At 47.0% G+C, this 16,426-nt stretch overlaps 1 protein-coding gene across 4 annotated transcripts in view; it reads right to left on the bottom strand.

Annotated features, from left to right (window-relative positions):
* The window catches only part of LOC136565717 (beta-galactosidase-1-like protein 2), a 34,548-nt gene that overhangs the window by 9,931 nt on the left and 8,191 nt on the right, over window positions 1–16,426 (bottom strand). For all 4 annotated transcript variants that reach the window (XM_066564453.1, XM_066564452.1, XM_066564451.1 and 1 more), the window contains 11 exons: window positions 16,195–16,263; window positions 15,425–15,520; window positions 13,526–13,634; window positions 13,158–13,250; window positions 10,306–10,387; window positions 5,690–5,754; window positions 3,058–3,142; window positions 2,291–2,428; window positions 1,583–1,663; window positions 800–906; window positions 314–460 (listed from right to left, as the gene is read on the bottom strand). In XM_066564453.1, the coding sequence (XP_066420550.1) occupies window positions 314–460; window positions 800–906; window positions 1,583–1,663; window positions 2,291–2,428; window positions 3,058–3,142; window positions 5,690–5,754; window positions 10,306–10,387; window positions 13,158–13,250; window positions 13,526–13,634; window positions 15,425–15,520; window positions 16,195–16,263 (1,072 nt within the window). The remainder of the gene's footprint in view (window positions 1–313; window positions 461–799; window positions 907–1,582; window positions 1,664–2,290; window positions 2,429–3,057; window positions 3,143–5,689; window positions 5,755–10,305; window positions 10,388–13,157; window positions 13,251–13,525; window positions 13,635–15,424; window positions 15,521–16,194; window positions 16,264–16,426) is intronic.

Genomic DNA, 16,426 nt, shown 5'->3' with positions numbered 1-16,426 from the left:
TAATCCAAATATTCTGAGAACATTCAACATTCTGATGTTTAAAGATGTTAACTTCATCTTTCCTCCTGTAGCTCGAAGCTTGGCTGGCATTCCCAGTTGGTGAAATGCTTTGTCACCCCTATGGTTAGGAAGGACATGGGAGGATGCATTGCTCTGGATATGCCATTTTTCCTGTCACTGACTTGGTGGATTGATATGTGATTACAGGTTTTAGCAAGTGAAACTGGATGTTTAATTAGAAGCTGTGAGGGTTTTTGCTCAGCTGAGCAGGGCAGGGTTGATGTTTCCCCCATGAGTGAGCCCTGTGCCCTACCTGAGCCCGGTCCCGGACGTGGTCCCTGCTGTGCAGGTGTCCCCCCCCAAAAATGACAGTCTCATAGAGCACATAGCCATAGGGCTGCCCAATGCTGTCGTTCAGCTGCAGATTCTCCATGTTCACAGGGAACTCTGACTTGATGGGCTGCAGGGGAGAAGCAAATTGAACATCAGGAGTGGAAATTCTTGGAGGAGCAGCTCATTTAAAGGTTCACTCTGCCACAGGTGAGAGCCTCCAAACTCTGGTCCAACCCAAAATCCCTCCTGACCAAAGTACCAGAAAAAGGAGCCAAGGACTTGCAAAAGTGCAATTCCAAGAGAACAGAAGGAGCAGTGAAAAAGCTGAGATAAAAGATTTGCTGCTTTTGCATATCCTTGGTAAAAAAATACCCCAGCCTCATCCTTTTGGGATAAGGCAGAGCAGAAATTGCTCTACAAGTTGATGCCTTTTAGGTCTGGGATGCAGTAAAAGAGGTGTCAGTACCTGCAGAAGTGCTGGCAGCACATCCCACAGAGAGATGTACTGGTGCAAGAGGATGGCACCATAGGAGGCCTTGCTCTCAATCATGGGAGGCAGAGGAAGGGGCTGGCCTGGGGTGCAAAAACAAAGATGGAACAATGACTTCAGACAACAAATTCAAGATACCTCCCTCCCAGACCTTCTTTGTCCTCCCATCCTTAATTCATAATCAAGCAGAGCTCCAGAAAGGTCAGTGTCAATAACTCCCATCCAAGGAGAGCCCCAGAAAGGTCAGTGTCAATAATTCCCAACCAAGGAGAGCCCCAGAAGGGCCAGAGTCAATAATTCCCATCCAAGGAGAGCCCCAGAAGGAGCCCAGAAGGGTCAGCTTCAATAATTCCCAACCAAGCAGAGCCCCAGAAGGGCCAATTTCAATCATTCCCAATCCATCCCCAGTTTCAATAATTCCCATCCAAGGAAAGCCCCAGCAGGGCCAGTGTCAATAATTCCCAACTAACCAGAGCCCCAGAAGGGCCAGTTTCAACAATTCCCAAACAAGAAGAACCCCAGAAAGGCCAGTTTCAATAGTTCCCAATCCATCCCCAGTTTCAGTAATTTCCACCCAAGCAGAGCCCCAGAAGGGCCAGTTTCAATCATTCCCAATCCATCCCCAGTTTCAATCATTCCCAATCCATCCCCAGTTTCAATCATTCCCAATCCATCCCCAGTTTCAATCATTCCCAATCCATCCCCAGTTTCAATCATTCCCTGACTGAACAGTGCTGAGACTCCTGGGTTGGTGATTACCAATGACCATGCTGAAGAGTTGTCTCAGCTTGAAGAATTTGGATGTGTAGTCCCCAGCCTCTGTCAGCACAGCATCATAATCTGGAAAAGCAGAACAGCAGCACATGTTTTAAAAACATTTAAAAAAAAAAACCATAAAAAACTATAAAGCAGCTCTGGGATGGCTTCATGCAAGAAATAAAAGCCCCAGGCACAATTTTCATGGCATTGTCTGCAGAATGGAAATCTGTACACTTTAATCTGAGGGAACATCACTAAACAGCCACAAAATTCCTTAAATTAGAGAAGAGCCATTCACACTTTCAGAGATCTAATTTGCACGTATCCAGAATTTCACACAGGATAAAGTCAACAATTAACCATTTTCACCAGGGGCTGTTGGGATGAAAAGAGATTTACAGTAAAATTTGACTTTGTAAAATTAAAAAATGGTGTTTTGGATCATCATCTCTCCCTAGAAAAAAGAGACATCAGTTCATCATCTGTGACAGCTCTGTTTAAAATTCAGAATAAGGGAATCCCCCACTTCCTGGAATGGCTGGGAATTAGAATCACTCATGTAAGCTCCCTTTTAGACAGGAATTTACTTCTGGGCTGTGTCCTACCTCATCTCTCAGGACAAAGTGGTTGTGCTGACCACTTCTGAGCGTGGCTGGTCACTGTCAGCAGCCCAGGGCAGGCAGAGCTGCACAGGCAAAACAAACTCACCATAACTGGTGACATCTGACTTGTACTCATCAGCTTCCAGAGCCCCGCTCATGAAGCCAAAGTTGGTGCCTCCATGGAACATGTAGAGGTTGATGGATGCTCCTGTTTTGAGGATGCTTTCTACAGTATTCACCATCTCTGTAAAAAAAAAGAGATTTTTTTGCAGTGCCAGGGAGGCCACGGACACAAATCTGGGCCAGGAATTCAAATCAGAAACGTTCTGGTAACTCCTGCCCAATTACAGTGATTTGTGTTGTGATTTGCCCTCAGGAAGTGGCAACACATCTACTGATGCATTTAAATACTAAATTTATTATTATTATTATTATTAATAATAATAATAATAATAATAATAATAATAATAATAATAATAATAATAATAATAATAATAATAATAATAATAGTTGTTGTTGTTGTTGTTAACTTAATTATTTGAATGTATTAAATATTTAATATTTAATCCTCTTCTCCAGGTGAAAAAGGGGTAAAGCTCATGGCCTCCAGCAAGAATTTTGCTTTGAAGAAGAAGAGTTGCAAGGACTCCTCAGCCAGACTAATCACCCAATTACAAAGACAATTGCAGGAGGATGAAAGTTGTTAAACCAGTCCTGTACAGCTCTGCTTTCACTGCTCTTTAGATGCCCTGGGGGTTTGTTTTTTTAGTAGTAACCTTCCAAATGAGCTTTTAACCTGGGAGAAAGTGCTGCACTCCCAAGAGGCTGAAATTCACTACAAAATGTTCTACAAGAAGAGCGTTTGGTGCTCACCATCTGCATCAAAGACATAGTGAGGGCCTCCCCAGTTATCAAACCAGCCAGTCCAGTACTCCATCACCATCTTAGGCTGGTCTTTCTGTCAAGAGAAAAACAGAGTTCACATGGATCCAGGACAGGCCTGCAGCCACCCCTTTGTTCTGGAGCAGCATTGTTGAAACAGAAGAAGGAGGAGAGGGAGGATGAGAAGAGGAAGGAGGAGGAGAAAAGGAGAAAAGGGAGAGGGAGGAGAAGGAGGAGAAGGAGGAGAAGGAGGAGAAGGAGGAGAAGGAGGAGAAGGAGGAGAAGGAGGAGAAGGAGGAGAAGGAGGAGAAGGAGGAGAAGGAGGAGAAGGAGGAGAAGGAGGAGAAGGAGGAGAAGGAGGAGAAGGAGGAGAAGGAGGAGAAGGAGGAGAAGGAGGAGAAGGAGGAGAAGGAGGAGAAGGAGGAGAAGGAGGAGAAGGAGGAGAAGGAGGAGAAGGAGGAGAAGGAGGACAAGGAGGACAAGGAGGACAAGGAGGACAAGGAGGACAAGGAGGACAAGGAGGACAAGGAGGACAAGGAGGACAAGGAGGACAAGGAGGACAAGGAGGACAAGGAGGACAAGGAGGACAAGGAGGACAAGGAGGACAAGGAGGACAAGGAGGACAAGGAGGACAAGGAGGACAAGGAGGACAAGGAGGACAAGGAGGACAAGGAGGACAAGGAGGACAAGGAGGAGTTTATTTCCTGACTCCAATATTTATAGATATTATTATAGATATTCAGTGGATGGATTGGAGGATGACATTGTCACCTCTCCAATGACACTGGACAAACCAACAGTCTATCAAATTTCTCCTCCTCCAGAGAGGAATGTAAAAACAATAACTATTTTAATTATTTACATAAAAGTGTGTGAGAAACTCCATTACAAGAATGCAAACATCAGAAGGCTCAGAAGAACAGGGTGACAGTGTGGTGCCATGGTTTTACAGGAGTATTTTCTTCTCAACTGGCACAGCCAAAAAGGCACCTAAGGAGCTCTGAACAAGGAGCTGTGGGCCAGCAATGCCCAGAACAGGCAAGCAGAGCTTTGTTCCTCTGCTAGTCACAAAGCACAGAGCACACAGCCAGGTAGGTGCTGTCAAACATTTCTGGATGCTGCTGTTTGGCAGAGCTGTAGCAAAGGGACAAACCAACTGTCAGTGTTTAGTTCTTGCTAAAAACACACATTTATAAATGTCTGCTTATCTGCCACGCCACTGCCAGCTGAGAGCTTGCAGGTGCAGGGCAGCCAGAGCTTGCCAAGGTACAGCAGCAGACCTGAGCTGCTTTAATGCCTTTTTAATGCTGCATATGGTGCTGGCAGGGAAGAATTTGCAGGAATTAGGTCTTCATTAAAGGCTCTGCACACAGAGCAATTGCTTCCCATTTGTCAGTGCCTGGCAGCTCCCTGAGGCCCTGCAGGATCCCTCCTGTCCCCATGGCATGGGCAGGGCAATGTGTGCTCAGCCTGGCTGCCCCTCCAGCCTCCTGGGCTTTAATTCCAGGCAGTTTTGTGACAGGGGTTTTGTTTAATGCCACAGGAATTGGCTGAGGTAAGTGGCATTAAAGAAACTCGTGTTTCATTAGGAGAAAACAACTGCCTGTAATCATCGAAACATCCCTGGAAATGCATTTAATCAATCCATCCCCAGTGAACCAGGCAAAGAAGGGATTTTATCACCTTCTGGAACAAAAACCCATAACAAGGAGAAGACAAAACAGCTTCATAACCCCTAGAAACATTTCCTATCTCATTATTGGTGTGGCAAAGGAGGAGCTGCTCCTCTGGGGCCACGTGTGGTGGGGAAGGTGCCACCTTCTGCTCATTTGCAAGGTTTGGGCAATTCTGGCAGACCTAAAGGAGGTGCAAGCACTTCCAGCAGAGCCTCTTTGGCCAGCAGAGGAAAAGAAAACAAATGCAAGCTGCAGGATTGAACATCCAGCATGCCAGCAGGGCTCCCCTCCACAGCCAAAAGGTGAGCAGAGAATTGATCAGGGCTGGGGCAGATCCCAGCTGCTCACATCCTTCATCTGCTGCAAGCAGAGCACAGGGAAAGACGACAGAGGGTGTAAAAACAGAGATAACCTGTCACTGAGCCCAAAACCTGCCATTCCCTCACCACTCCCTCATCACAATCAGGACACTGTTCACATCAAGAGCTCATTAATTAATTAACTCCCTCCCTGAGGCAAACCTCTGATAGAACAGAGGGGTTAAAAATGCTCAAGTGACACAGTAAAACCTCATAAATCTGAATGAGGCCCTGGAGGTGCACAGCCACAGCTGCAGCACACCAGCAAAGAGCACCCACAGCACCAGGGTGAAAGAGTTTGGGAAAAAGATGATGGAAATTCAAGAGAGAGGTTTGATAATTGTGCACTGGGATGCTCTGGGTATCACTTGAACAAGTCTAACCCCCACCAGCTAAACACAGGGCACAGCTGGGTGAAAATCCCTTTTAGAAGGACAACAGGACACTTAAATCCTGCTTCCCTAAATCCAGGAGGATTTGGCCTCGTGAGAAGGAAGCCCCAAAACAACAGACAAATCCCAAACAGAGTTATCAGCTTCACTTCCAGTGCTGGGAAACGTGGATGAGCAAAGTGTTTCTGCAGCTCACCTGCACTGTGTCAAGGTATTTCAGCAGCCCAGGCTCCAGCTTCTGAAAGTTAACAGTGGCCAGTGCTAGTGGGAAAGGAAAAATGTATTAATTTACACTCATCCAAAATGTCCAGGGGATCATCTCCTCAGGCCAGCAGGAGGGAACTGCAACACCTCCTGAACCCCCAAAACACCTCCTGAACCCCCAAAACAACCTGCTCAGAAACTCCCATCAAAGCCTTCACTGGTGTGCAGAATCCAAGTGAACCACAGCACAGAGTGGAATCCTCCCAGGCCATCTTTCAGCTCTAATGTGCAGAGATATCAGAGAGAGAGAGCATCAGAGCAGCTCCTGGGGTATCACCAGCTCTAATTAGAGCCTGTAAAGCACTTGGAGATCCTCACTTAAAAGGCACCACATAAAGGCAAATTTATTACCAAGGCCTGTGTGGATGGCACAGTGCTCTCCCAGGCTTTAGCTGCAGGAATCCCTTCCCAGGCAATATCCCACAGCCTGTCATGTCTGTGGGGATGAGTGAGAGCAGCCACAGCACAGGAGAGCCACAGAGAATTAACTGCAACTGGAGGAATTCTCTGTGCTTCTGCCCATCCTCAGGCTCTGCAGTAACTTCAGTCTAACAAGATGAAGTTTAATTAAAGTCCAAGTGCCCAGTCCTGCATTTTGGCCACAATAGCCCCTGCAATGCCATGGGGATGGTGTGGCTGGGCAGTGCCCAGCACAAAGGGACCTGGTGGGCAGCAGCTGGACAGGAGCCAGCAGAGTGCCCTGGGGGCCAAGGAGGCCAAACTCCTGGCCTGGGGCAGGAATGGGGTGGCCAGCAGGAGCAGGGAGCTCACTGTGCCCTGCCCTGGGCACTGCTGAGGGCACCCCTCGAGTGCTGGGCCCAGCTCTGGGCCCTCAGCCTGGGAAGGACCTTGGGACACTGAGCTCTGAATTTGCCAATGGCATCAATTACAGACTGGGTGACACTTTCAGTTCATTGTCCCTCTGCAAGCCCTGAATGGACCCAGGAGTAGCTGGACAGAGTGATGCTGTCTGGTACATAAATTTAAGACTGATGGAAGATCCTGCATTCAAGTTATCTTATACATCTGTATCTATATCTGATATCTATACCTGCACATCCAGAGGGGACAGCGAGGCTGGAGAGGGGCTGGGAACACAAACCCTGAGAGGAACCCCTGAGGGAGCTGGGGGTGCTCAGCCTGGAGAAAAGGAGACTCAGGGGTGCCCCCATCACTGCACAGCTCCTGAAAGGTGCCTGTGCTCAGCTGGGGCTGGGCTCTTTCTCCAGGAACTGACACAACCAGAGCACACAGCCTCGAGCTGCACCAAGGGAAATACAGGCTGGATAGCAGGAAGAAGATTTTTCCAGAAAGGGGATAAAGTTCTGGAATGTTCTGCCCAGGGAGGTGGTGGAGTCCCCATCCCTGGGTGTGTTTAACAAAGCCTGGATGGGGCACTGGGTGCCAGGGTTGAGTTGGGGTGTTGGGGCTGGGTTGGACTCGATGGTCTTGAAGGTCTCTCCCTGTCAGAACCCAGGAAATCCCTCTGGCTGCCCTGGAGGACTCGAGCCCCTGCCCAGGGGGCTCAGAGACCTTGGCACAGAGCCCCAGACCCCTGTGCCTTTGATTTAGCCCTTGGAAAAAACAATTACCAACCTTAGATGGAGAATTACAAGCCACAACAGTTTAACTAGAATGACAGTGAATTTATCACAGGGTGAAAAATCGATTTTTTGGGGTTTTTAGCATGGGGGTTCAGGGGGCAAGATGGAGGGATCTGGGTGTGTCCAGCCTTTCTCCTTTTTCTTCTTGGCCTCCATCTTCTGCTGTGATGGTGGCACTTTGGGATTGGTTTGGAGTAGAAGCTCAGTGTCTAACACAGGTGATGGGTATTGGGAAGTCATTGTAAACATTGCATACGTAGTTTTTAGTATAAAGACATAACCCTGCCCTGGGGGCAGGCAGAGTGCCTGGAACTGTCCTGCTGGATGGACCTTGACTGGACAGGAGTAAAAATTTTATAGATAAGAAACAATGAACAACCTTGAGACCAAGAACTGAAGAGCTCTGACTCCTTTGACCGCTGGGCTGGGAAAAGAGACTTTGAACACATCTTGGGGTCACTCTGGGCAGCAGAGATTCCGAGATCTGTGCTGTGATTCTGTGATTCTGGGTGGGAACACCTCCTGCAGGACAAGACCCTAATCTGGGATCAGTGTCCCAGCCCCTGGCACACATTTTAACCATTTTTGTATCTCCCAGCCCTCAGTCACACTGATATTTCTCCCAGACAAACTCTGCAGCAGCAATGATGTGATTCAGCATTAAAAATTGACTTCCAACAAGAGAGCTGCTATCAAATCCAGCCCCAGTTGTGTCAGGCAGATCACTTCAAACAGAATTATTTACAGAAGGAAAAGCTCACTTCTCACTATTTATACCTTGATTTTAATAGGCTGACCCATGTAGTGAGCTGAGCTGGAGAATTCAGCACAGAAAACACGAAAGGAGAACAAAATAAAATGTGGATTTAGCACTGATGTAATATGTTAGTTGGCAGTTCTGAAGGAGAACGTGCCCAGCTCTGTATGGTTAACAGCAGCCCATGGAAAAGAGAACCATCCCCAGAGCCTTACTGATCCTTCTCATGGGCTGTTCTTCCCACACACACACACACACAAGGCATCCCACCCTGCTCTGGAGGGACAGCAGAGGCTTTGGCACCCAGCAGCTCCCAGAGGGGCCTCACCAGGTCAGATCAGCTTGGGAATTTTGGAATCAGAGTGGGATTGGGATAGAAGAGACCTTAAACTCATCCCTGGAAGGGCAGGGAGACCTCTCACTATTCCAGAGGATCCAAACCCTGCCCAGCCTGGCCTTGGACACTTCCAGGGATGGGCAGGGATTCTTGCCTCTCCTTCAACCCCTTCCTCACACCCTGCTGCCCCTCACTTGGAGCCCTGGTTATCCCAAACATCCTGAGAGGAACCCCTGAGGGAGCTGGGGGTGCTCAGCCTGGAGAAAAGGAGACTCAGGGGTGCCCCCATCACTGCACAGCTCCTGAAAGGTGCCTGTGCTCAGCTGGGGCTGGGCTCTTTCTCCAGGAGCTGACACAACCAGAGCACACAGCCTCGAGCTGCACAAGGGAAATACAGGGTGGATAGCAGGAAGAAGATTTTCCAGAAAGGGTGATAAAGTTCTGGAATGTTCTGCCCAGGGAGGTGGTGCAGTCCCCATCCCTGGGTGTGTTTAACAAAGCCTGGATGTGGCACTGGGTGCCAGGGTTCAGTTGAGCTGTTGGGGCTGGGTTGGACTGGATGGTCTTGAAAGTCTCCTCCAATCTGGTCATTCCATGAATTCTCTAAATTCTGTTATTCTGTGATCAGTGACACCCTGGCTCTCACAGATTGTTGTGACAACCAGAGGCAAACTGGGATCAAAGAGCTCCCAGCAGAACAGGACACTCCAGACAAGGAGGAGCTGCCAACATTCCCTCCCTCAGGAGATGAGGCCAAGGCAGGGATTTCTCCTTTCTCCTCCTCCTGACAGCTCTGTGTGTGTGTGGCAGGCAGACAGTGACTCTGTGTGGTCACAGCTGAAAACTGCTGCACACCCAAAAACATCCAAAGGAATTTTTCACCGTGCTGCTGAAGGCCCATGACTCAGTAAATGAATTTATCCCTCTCATTCTGACATGGAAAAGCAAAAGGAGGGAAAAAAGGAGGGGAAAGTTTTTCCCTTTAATCATCTCCATGCCTGAGATTGGAAATTTAACATTATTTATGACTGAGTGATAACAGGAGCACTCAAAGGCTGTACCCTGCAAATACTAAATTTGGGGAGCAATAACACCCCAGGCAATTGGCAGGAACACAGGAGAGAGCAGAGGCCAAGCACAGAGTAAATCCCAGCTGAAATTACCCCAAATTCTGGGAATCAGTGCCCCAAACAGTCAGATTTAGGGCTCAGTGAAACTCAAGCAGCTGCACCTCCATTTCTTCCCAGGAAAAAGGAGGAGGGTGCTAAGCAACATTTAAAAAACTTATTAGAATTATACTTTATAAAAGGGAAAATGGGCATCCTTCTGCATTCTACACATCTGACACCCTCCTTTCCCCACCTAAGGTTTTACACCCCAAAATAAGCTTGCTCAGAAGATAATGCTGCCCCACAAACTATTGCTACATCTACTGCTTAAATGTAAAACTCAGAATCAAGGTTTTAATGGACCTTTTTTTCCTTCTCTTTTTAACTGCAAAGCTTTTACCTTAGGAATGAGTTACTACTGCTAGTAATTGCTGAGGAACTTGTTTAGTATCTATTGAAATGAAGCAATAAGTAGCATTTTCAGCCTTGTAGTCAGGTGAAACATTAAGAAATGCTGGGTGCTGCCATCTCTTGACTCAGTGGGAAGTACAGATGCCCATCCCTTCCCACAGTGTTGCACTATGTGGAAAATAAATAATTCTAAACCTTTCTGGGAGGGGTCTGGGTTTGTCCTGGCTGCACCATCCAGCCAAGGGGTCCCTCCTGCCACAAACAGGACTCAGGGGGTGCAAAGGGTGAATTCAAGTCCTGTTTTCCTCCCTCAGCTCTAGAAGCACTCACCTCCTTCCACCAAGCCAAAGGACAGCCCATTCTTGTTGTCTGAGGTCATCAGCAGCTCCACAATCCCTCTGTTTAACAGGGCCTGGGTTAAAAAGAGCAAAAGCCATTGTGTTAACAGAATTTAGCATTTCTCAGGGTATTAAAGCACTCCAGCATCCCTTCTGTGGGCACAGCCTGCAACTGGCAGTGCCTTGTAATAAATATTATCCCTGTGACATCTCCCATTCCTCCTGAAGCCTCCCTGCCTACTTTTCCCAGCTTAAAGACCACTGGAAAATCTTATTTTGTCTTAGAAAGCTCAATTGGTTTCTCACTGATGCATCCAACTTCAGGATTATAGCTTCTGAGATCAAGGCAGTAAACAGCTTCACTGCTTTCATCAGGAGAGGGATTCAGGTGGAAGGAGGAAAGGAAATTCAGCTCAGGCTTCCCAAATGCCTGACAGTGGGAGCTGGAAAGAGGGAAGAGCTGATTTTGCACAGAACACCTTCACAGGACAGCTCAGGCACAGATGTTTTTCAAAAATCAATGAATTTAGTGGTTCCTCAATATTACAGCTCTAGAGGAATCAGGAGTCCAAGGTTTTAAAATCCACCTGCACACACAAGATCCTCCCATAAGGATTGCTCTCTTGCAGCTGGTCCTGAACAGAACAGTGCCTTAATTAACCACTCATTTCACTGTTCCTCCATTGGAAGTCACTCCTGCAGCTCCCAGGAGCTCTGAGAGCAAGGCTTCAGTCCCTTCAGTCCAAATCACTAATTGTGACATGGGATAAAACCCTTTGCTTATTGTCCCTGCCTGCACTAAGAGCAGACCTGGGCATGAAACCTTGCAACACAGAGCCTACAGACAAACCCAGCCCAGAGCCAGGACAAGCTGGGCACTTCTTCAACCCATCCCCACCAAATTTATACCTGAACAGAAGCTGGATTCAGACAAAATTCAGCTGCTGAGGGAGCTGGAATTTCTAACCAATTTTACCAAGGTAATTCTTTGAGCACTGCACTAATGCTGAGTTTCTTCCCCTCCTTTTGAGTGTAAATGCAAAACAGAGGAACAGCAGAGCTCCCACACATTCAGTGCCTCCCAGAGTGCAGCAGAGAAGCAGGAATAGAAGCTCAGGTCTGTGTGGGAAGGGCCATGTCAATAAATCCTTTCACTTTTAGGAAGGCAAAGGTACCCAAAAAGTGAGGTAAGCACAGGGAGTTGAGTTTTTGTGTGAGCTGTGGGTGTTTTGTAATGAGTTTATTAATTCCAGGAAGCTGCAACTTGGTCAGAGATGCTAGATGTGAATTAATCACCTTGCCACAAACCAGAACAAAGACTCAGAGCCCCACCTCACATCAGATCCCACTCCAACCAAAAACAAAGCCCTGCAAATCCTGCTTTCCAACATTTCCATCTCTAACCACTATTCTGCACTGCCTCAGATGCAAATTGCACCCAATCCCAGAATATGATGAAACAGCACTGCAAAAATACACCCACAGGCCTGGCAGGGAGATGTGTCCTGACAAGTCTGAAACAGCACAAACTCTCCTCACCAAGGAAAGCAAGGCCAAGCCTGCAGCCTGCTCAGACCCCCAGAACCTCTGTGTCCCCTTCATCCAGGGCTCTGAAAACCACCTGCTTGCCATTATCTCTAATTTGTTTGTGTACAAACTTTATATTTGACCTTGTAAGGAGAGCTAAACCACAGCACAAGCTGGAGTTGGTGCAGCCCTAAGGAGAGGAGCACTCCTGCCATGGACTGGTTTGTTTGAAAAGCCTCTGGACACCCTGAGCAATGGCACAACCTGAGCCTCAGGGTGTCACCCTCATTAAACCCTACACTCCTCACCACCCTGGCTGTCCTCTCAGCAGCCCTGGGAGGATGAATAGGACTCAACCAAACACAAATCCAAACAATCCTAGCTTTTTCTTCCATCTCCCACCTAGGCTGAATAGCAATCATTATCATCTACAACCCTAAGCTTACACTCCTCAACTTCTATCTATACACTGTAATAACTGCAACTGTCTTCCTCACCCTAAACACAATCAAAGTCTAAAACTATCTACCCTAATAACTAAAAATAAAGCTATCTACTCTAATAACCCTGAGGGTGAGCCTCAGGGTGCAGCTGGGCTACCCAAAAGGCTCCAGAAGGATCCCATCATCCTGTAGCAGAAGAGCAAGCCTGCATGGGTGACCCCCCTGATGTGCAGCAATACCTTTAAGCATTCAGTGAGAAGAAATGAAACAACAAACCCTGTGAGGCACACTGCAGATCTCACTATCTGCCTGCCCTGCACTGGGTCAGAGTGCTGGGAGATCCACCAGGATAATCCAGCCTCCCTGGGCATGGGCCAGCTCCTCATCACTGACTCAGAGCAGCCAGGGCACAGTTCAATCCCTTTCTGACAGGGCTAAGGGAGGCATTAGGCAAATTAAGCTCCCTGATGCTGAGCTGCAGATTACACAGGTTTAGGAGAGTGCTGCTGACTTGTTCCCATCAACTCTCCTGCCAGGAAAGCCAACAAAGGGAAACCTTTATCAAATATATCTAGGAGAGGCAAAAAAGGACCTGCAGGTGAGAGCTGCTTCAAGGCAGGCTGTGCAGGACAGACACTCCCAGCTCACTATCTCCCTCTTCTCTGGGAGATATAAGAACACAGATTTATCAACACTCAGAGGCTCATGTGCCAACTCTTCCACTCCTGGAGGAAACATCCAAGGAAAATGCAGCTGGTGCTTTCAAGAGTCTCTCAAACCACACTCAAAAGTTACACAGAAAAAAGAAAACACTGTAGGGAAGGAGAATTATGGGAGAGATTAACACAGAAACAAGTAAAAGTGCCACCATTACCATTTTGACATAGTTCATGTAGTTTGGGTCTTTGGCATAGGAACCATATTCATTCTCCACCTGCACTGCAATGATGGGACCTCCTTTCTTGTACTGTGGGGGACAAAAAAAAGGGAGAAAGAAGGTGTTCACTTGATTTCTAACTAGCAAAAATCCCATTAACTGGCAGGAAAGATGCACCAGCATCAGAAGGACTCAGCTCCACCCTCCCATGCTCCCACAGTGACAGAGAAAACAGCCTGTGCTGATTCCTGGTGCATTTTTGTGGCAGTTTTTGGTTATTGCCTGACCCTCTGCTGTCACACAGAGCCCCCAGTGCCCTGTGCAGCCACTCCCAGGAACAGGGACAGGGGCAGGATGGTGCTTGCCTGGAAAGGGACAACCACGCGCATCAGGCGGTCAAAGTAGGCGTCCACAGCCTCCGTGAAGCCCTTGTAGGTCGTCCTCAGCTGCATCTCGGGGTCCTGCAGCAGCCAGCTGGGGAACAGCAGCAGAAGAGATGTGTTAGACAGCCCTGTCCAGTCATGCAGAGGTGTTCCAGCCACTGGCATCAAGTCCCACCTGGGCAGGGATCATCAGTGTCACCTGGCGGAGCCCACAGTGACACCGTGTCCCACCCACCTCATGTCCATCTCTCACTTGGAAATAAATCCAGGCTCCAATTCCCAATCTCCTCCTCTTCTTTTTGTTTTGCATTTCAGGCCCAAACTCATTTCATCACCTCTTCCAATAATATTTCAAGGCTTAATCTTATCACTCCAAAGTGAATTCCCTGCATTCCCGAGGGCACTGCAACCAAGTGCTCCCTCAAAAAAACCCAACCCTTTCTCAAATAAAAGATTGCTGTCATTGTTCCCACTGTTTCTACTGCTGATTTACAAGGCTGGGTTTGTTTGGAGTTAACAGCAAAAAGGGCAATTTGTTGAAGAGCAGAACAATATAGTGCTGTAACAATTTAAGGGGAATGAGCCTGTATTTTCCTTTTCTCAGCAAAATGAGGCCTTAACTAATATCCTTTCAAAGATCTGAATATTCAACTCTTTGCTAAATGTGGCTTTGTGGACTTAAAAAAAATCATGTCCTCTTTAGCTGGAAAATGAGAATAGTACTGTTGCCCTTTATTAGAATTTTTATGTGTCTGATTAAAAAACCACATGGGTGATGTGACAACAACTGACAACAGATGCACTTCTCATAATCCAATGTGGAGGTGGCTTCTGGCTCTGGTCATGAAGAGCTCTGCTCTCAGGAGTAAGTCCCTGACAACTCAACTCTGATGCCAAAGGCAGGTGAAAAGTGAAAAGTTAAAAAAATAATCCCCAAGTAATCTGCACTGAGGTTTGTGCTGTGTGCAGTAAGGAAAACGTGGTAACCTGGCACTGGCTCCACTCAGGAACCAGGAATGTCCCAGGGCTCCCAGAGCCTCCTCAGGGGAAAACACCACAGGAGGCTGGGGTTTCATCACTGCCAGCCATATAATGCAGATTTCTAGTAGGACTTTTAAAATGGAGCTGAGATGGAGTAAATTCTTACACCAAGCTGCAAATCCTGTCCATGTTATGCAGAGTCAAGGTGCAACAGCAAGATGGGTTCCTCTAATTCTATTTTCTTGCTGTAACCATTATACCATAAAACAATTATTATTATTTTAACACTCAAAAACAAAATTAGAAGAGCTCCATAAGATAATGAGATAATTTCTGTTTTGGGAACACAGAAAATAAATATCCCCATCAAGCAGCCAGGCATTCCAAAGCAATTCCTTTGAAGGAGCCTTGACTATGTGATCGTGTGTCACAGACATATTTTATGAAAAATCTTTTCATTAGGATCTTTTCTCCTGAGAAGCTGGAAGTTTCAACTTCTCCATGTTTTGCTGCTTTGAAATATGATTTGGAGAATTGCTTACCCAGCATGTGAAATTGTTTTTACTTGATGACCAATGACAGCCACCTGTGTCGAGGCTGTGAGCAGTCACAAGATTTTATTATCATTCATTCCTTTCCTTGCTCCCTTCTGATGAAATCCTTTCTTCTATTCTTTAGTATAGTTTATCATTTTCTTTTAATATAATATATATCATAAAATAATAAATCAGCCTTCTGAAACATGGAGTCAAGATTCTCATCTCTTCCCTCATCCCGGGACCCCTGTGAACACCACCACAATTGGGAGTCTGGGATTTGTTTGTCCCTGATGTTGTGATCAGGAGCTTGGGATTTGTTTGTCCCTGATATTTCCCTGCAGTGAGCAATTTCCACACTCACCTGGGCAGACCCCCGAGGTCCCACTCTGAGCAGATGTAAGGTCCAGGGCGCAGAATCACCCACAGCCCATTTTTAGCTGCCAGGGAAAGGAAGGCCCTGGGGATCCAGACAGAGGAATTATTGTCTGCAGAACCCCCACCCCTAATACTCCAAACCCATTGAATTTAGGTAGCAAAGCAGAAGGGAATTGCATGATGAAGTAACCACACAGGACTGGTGTCACTGTGATATTTTCTGAAAAATCCCTTCACCAGCATTTCTTCTCTTGGGAAGTTGAGAAGCCTCAGAGAAAAATGAAAACAATAATTATCTGATTGGCTTCTCCCTGTTTTGCTGCTTTGGAATGTGTTTGGACATTGTTTACCAACAGGTGCATGTTTGACTGGTTTAATGTGAATTGTTTTTATTTCATGACCAATCACCACCCAGCTCATTAAGCCTTCTGTCTGTATCCTTTTTCTGTATTCTTTTAGTATAGTTTTAGTATGGCATTCTTTTAATATAGTATAATATCATAAATAATAAATCAGCCTTCTGAGAACATGGAGTCAGATTAATCTCTTCCCTCATCCTGGGGATCCCAGCAAAGATATCAAATTGGTGCTAAATTGATTAAGTTCCCAGAACTTCAGAAGGATGAGGAAGGGGAAGGAAGGAGTCCCCACTGCCTGATCAAGGCACATCTGGAAATGACATCTTCACCCAAACACCACACCCCCCCTCCCCTCCAAAGAGGAGTATTTCAGAACAGAGCTGTCTGTGCCACATACCTCAGGTCCAGGTTTTTACTGAAGTCAAACTTGCCTCTTTCCTTTTCGTGCAGGTTCCACGGCACGTACCTGAAAGGCAGAGCAGGTGAAGGTGAGCTCTGGCATACTCAGAGAAAAACTGAGGCCCCACCATTCTTTTCTGTAGGAGCCACAGAGGGTAGGACAGTTGGGATGGATGGAGACGAGAGATCTCTGAAGCCAGGTCATGGAAATTGCATTTATTGCAAAGGGC

The sequence above is a fragment of the Molothrus aeneus genome, chromosome 22 (assembly GCF_037042795.1).
Source record: "Molothrus aeneus isolate 106 chromosome 22, BPBGC_Maene_1.0, whole genome shotgun sequence".
Taxonomy (NCBI): Eukaryota; Metazoa; Chordata; class Aves; order Passeriformes; family Icteridae; genus Molothrus; species Molothrus aeneus.
This window is presented reverse-complemented; position numbering and strand designations above follow the sequence as displayed.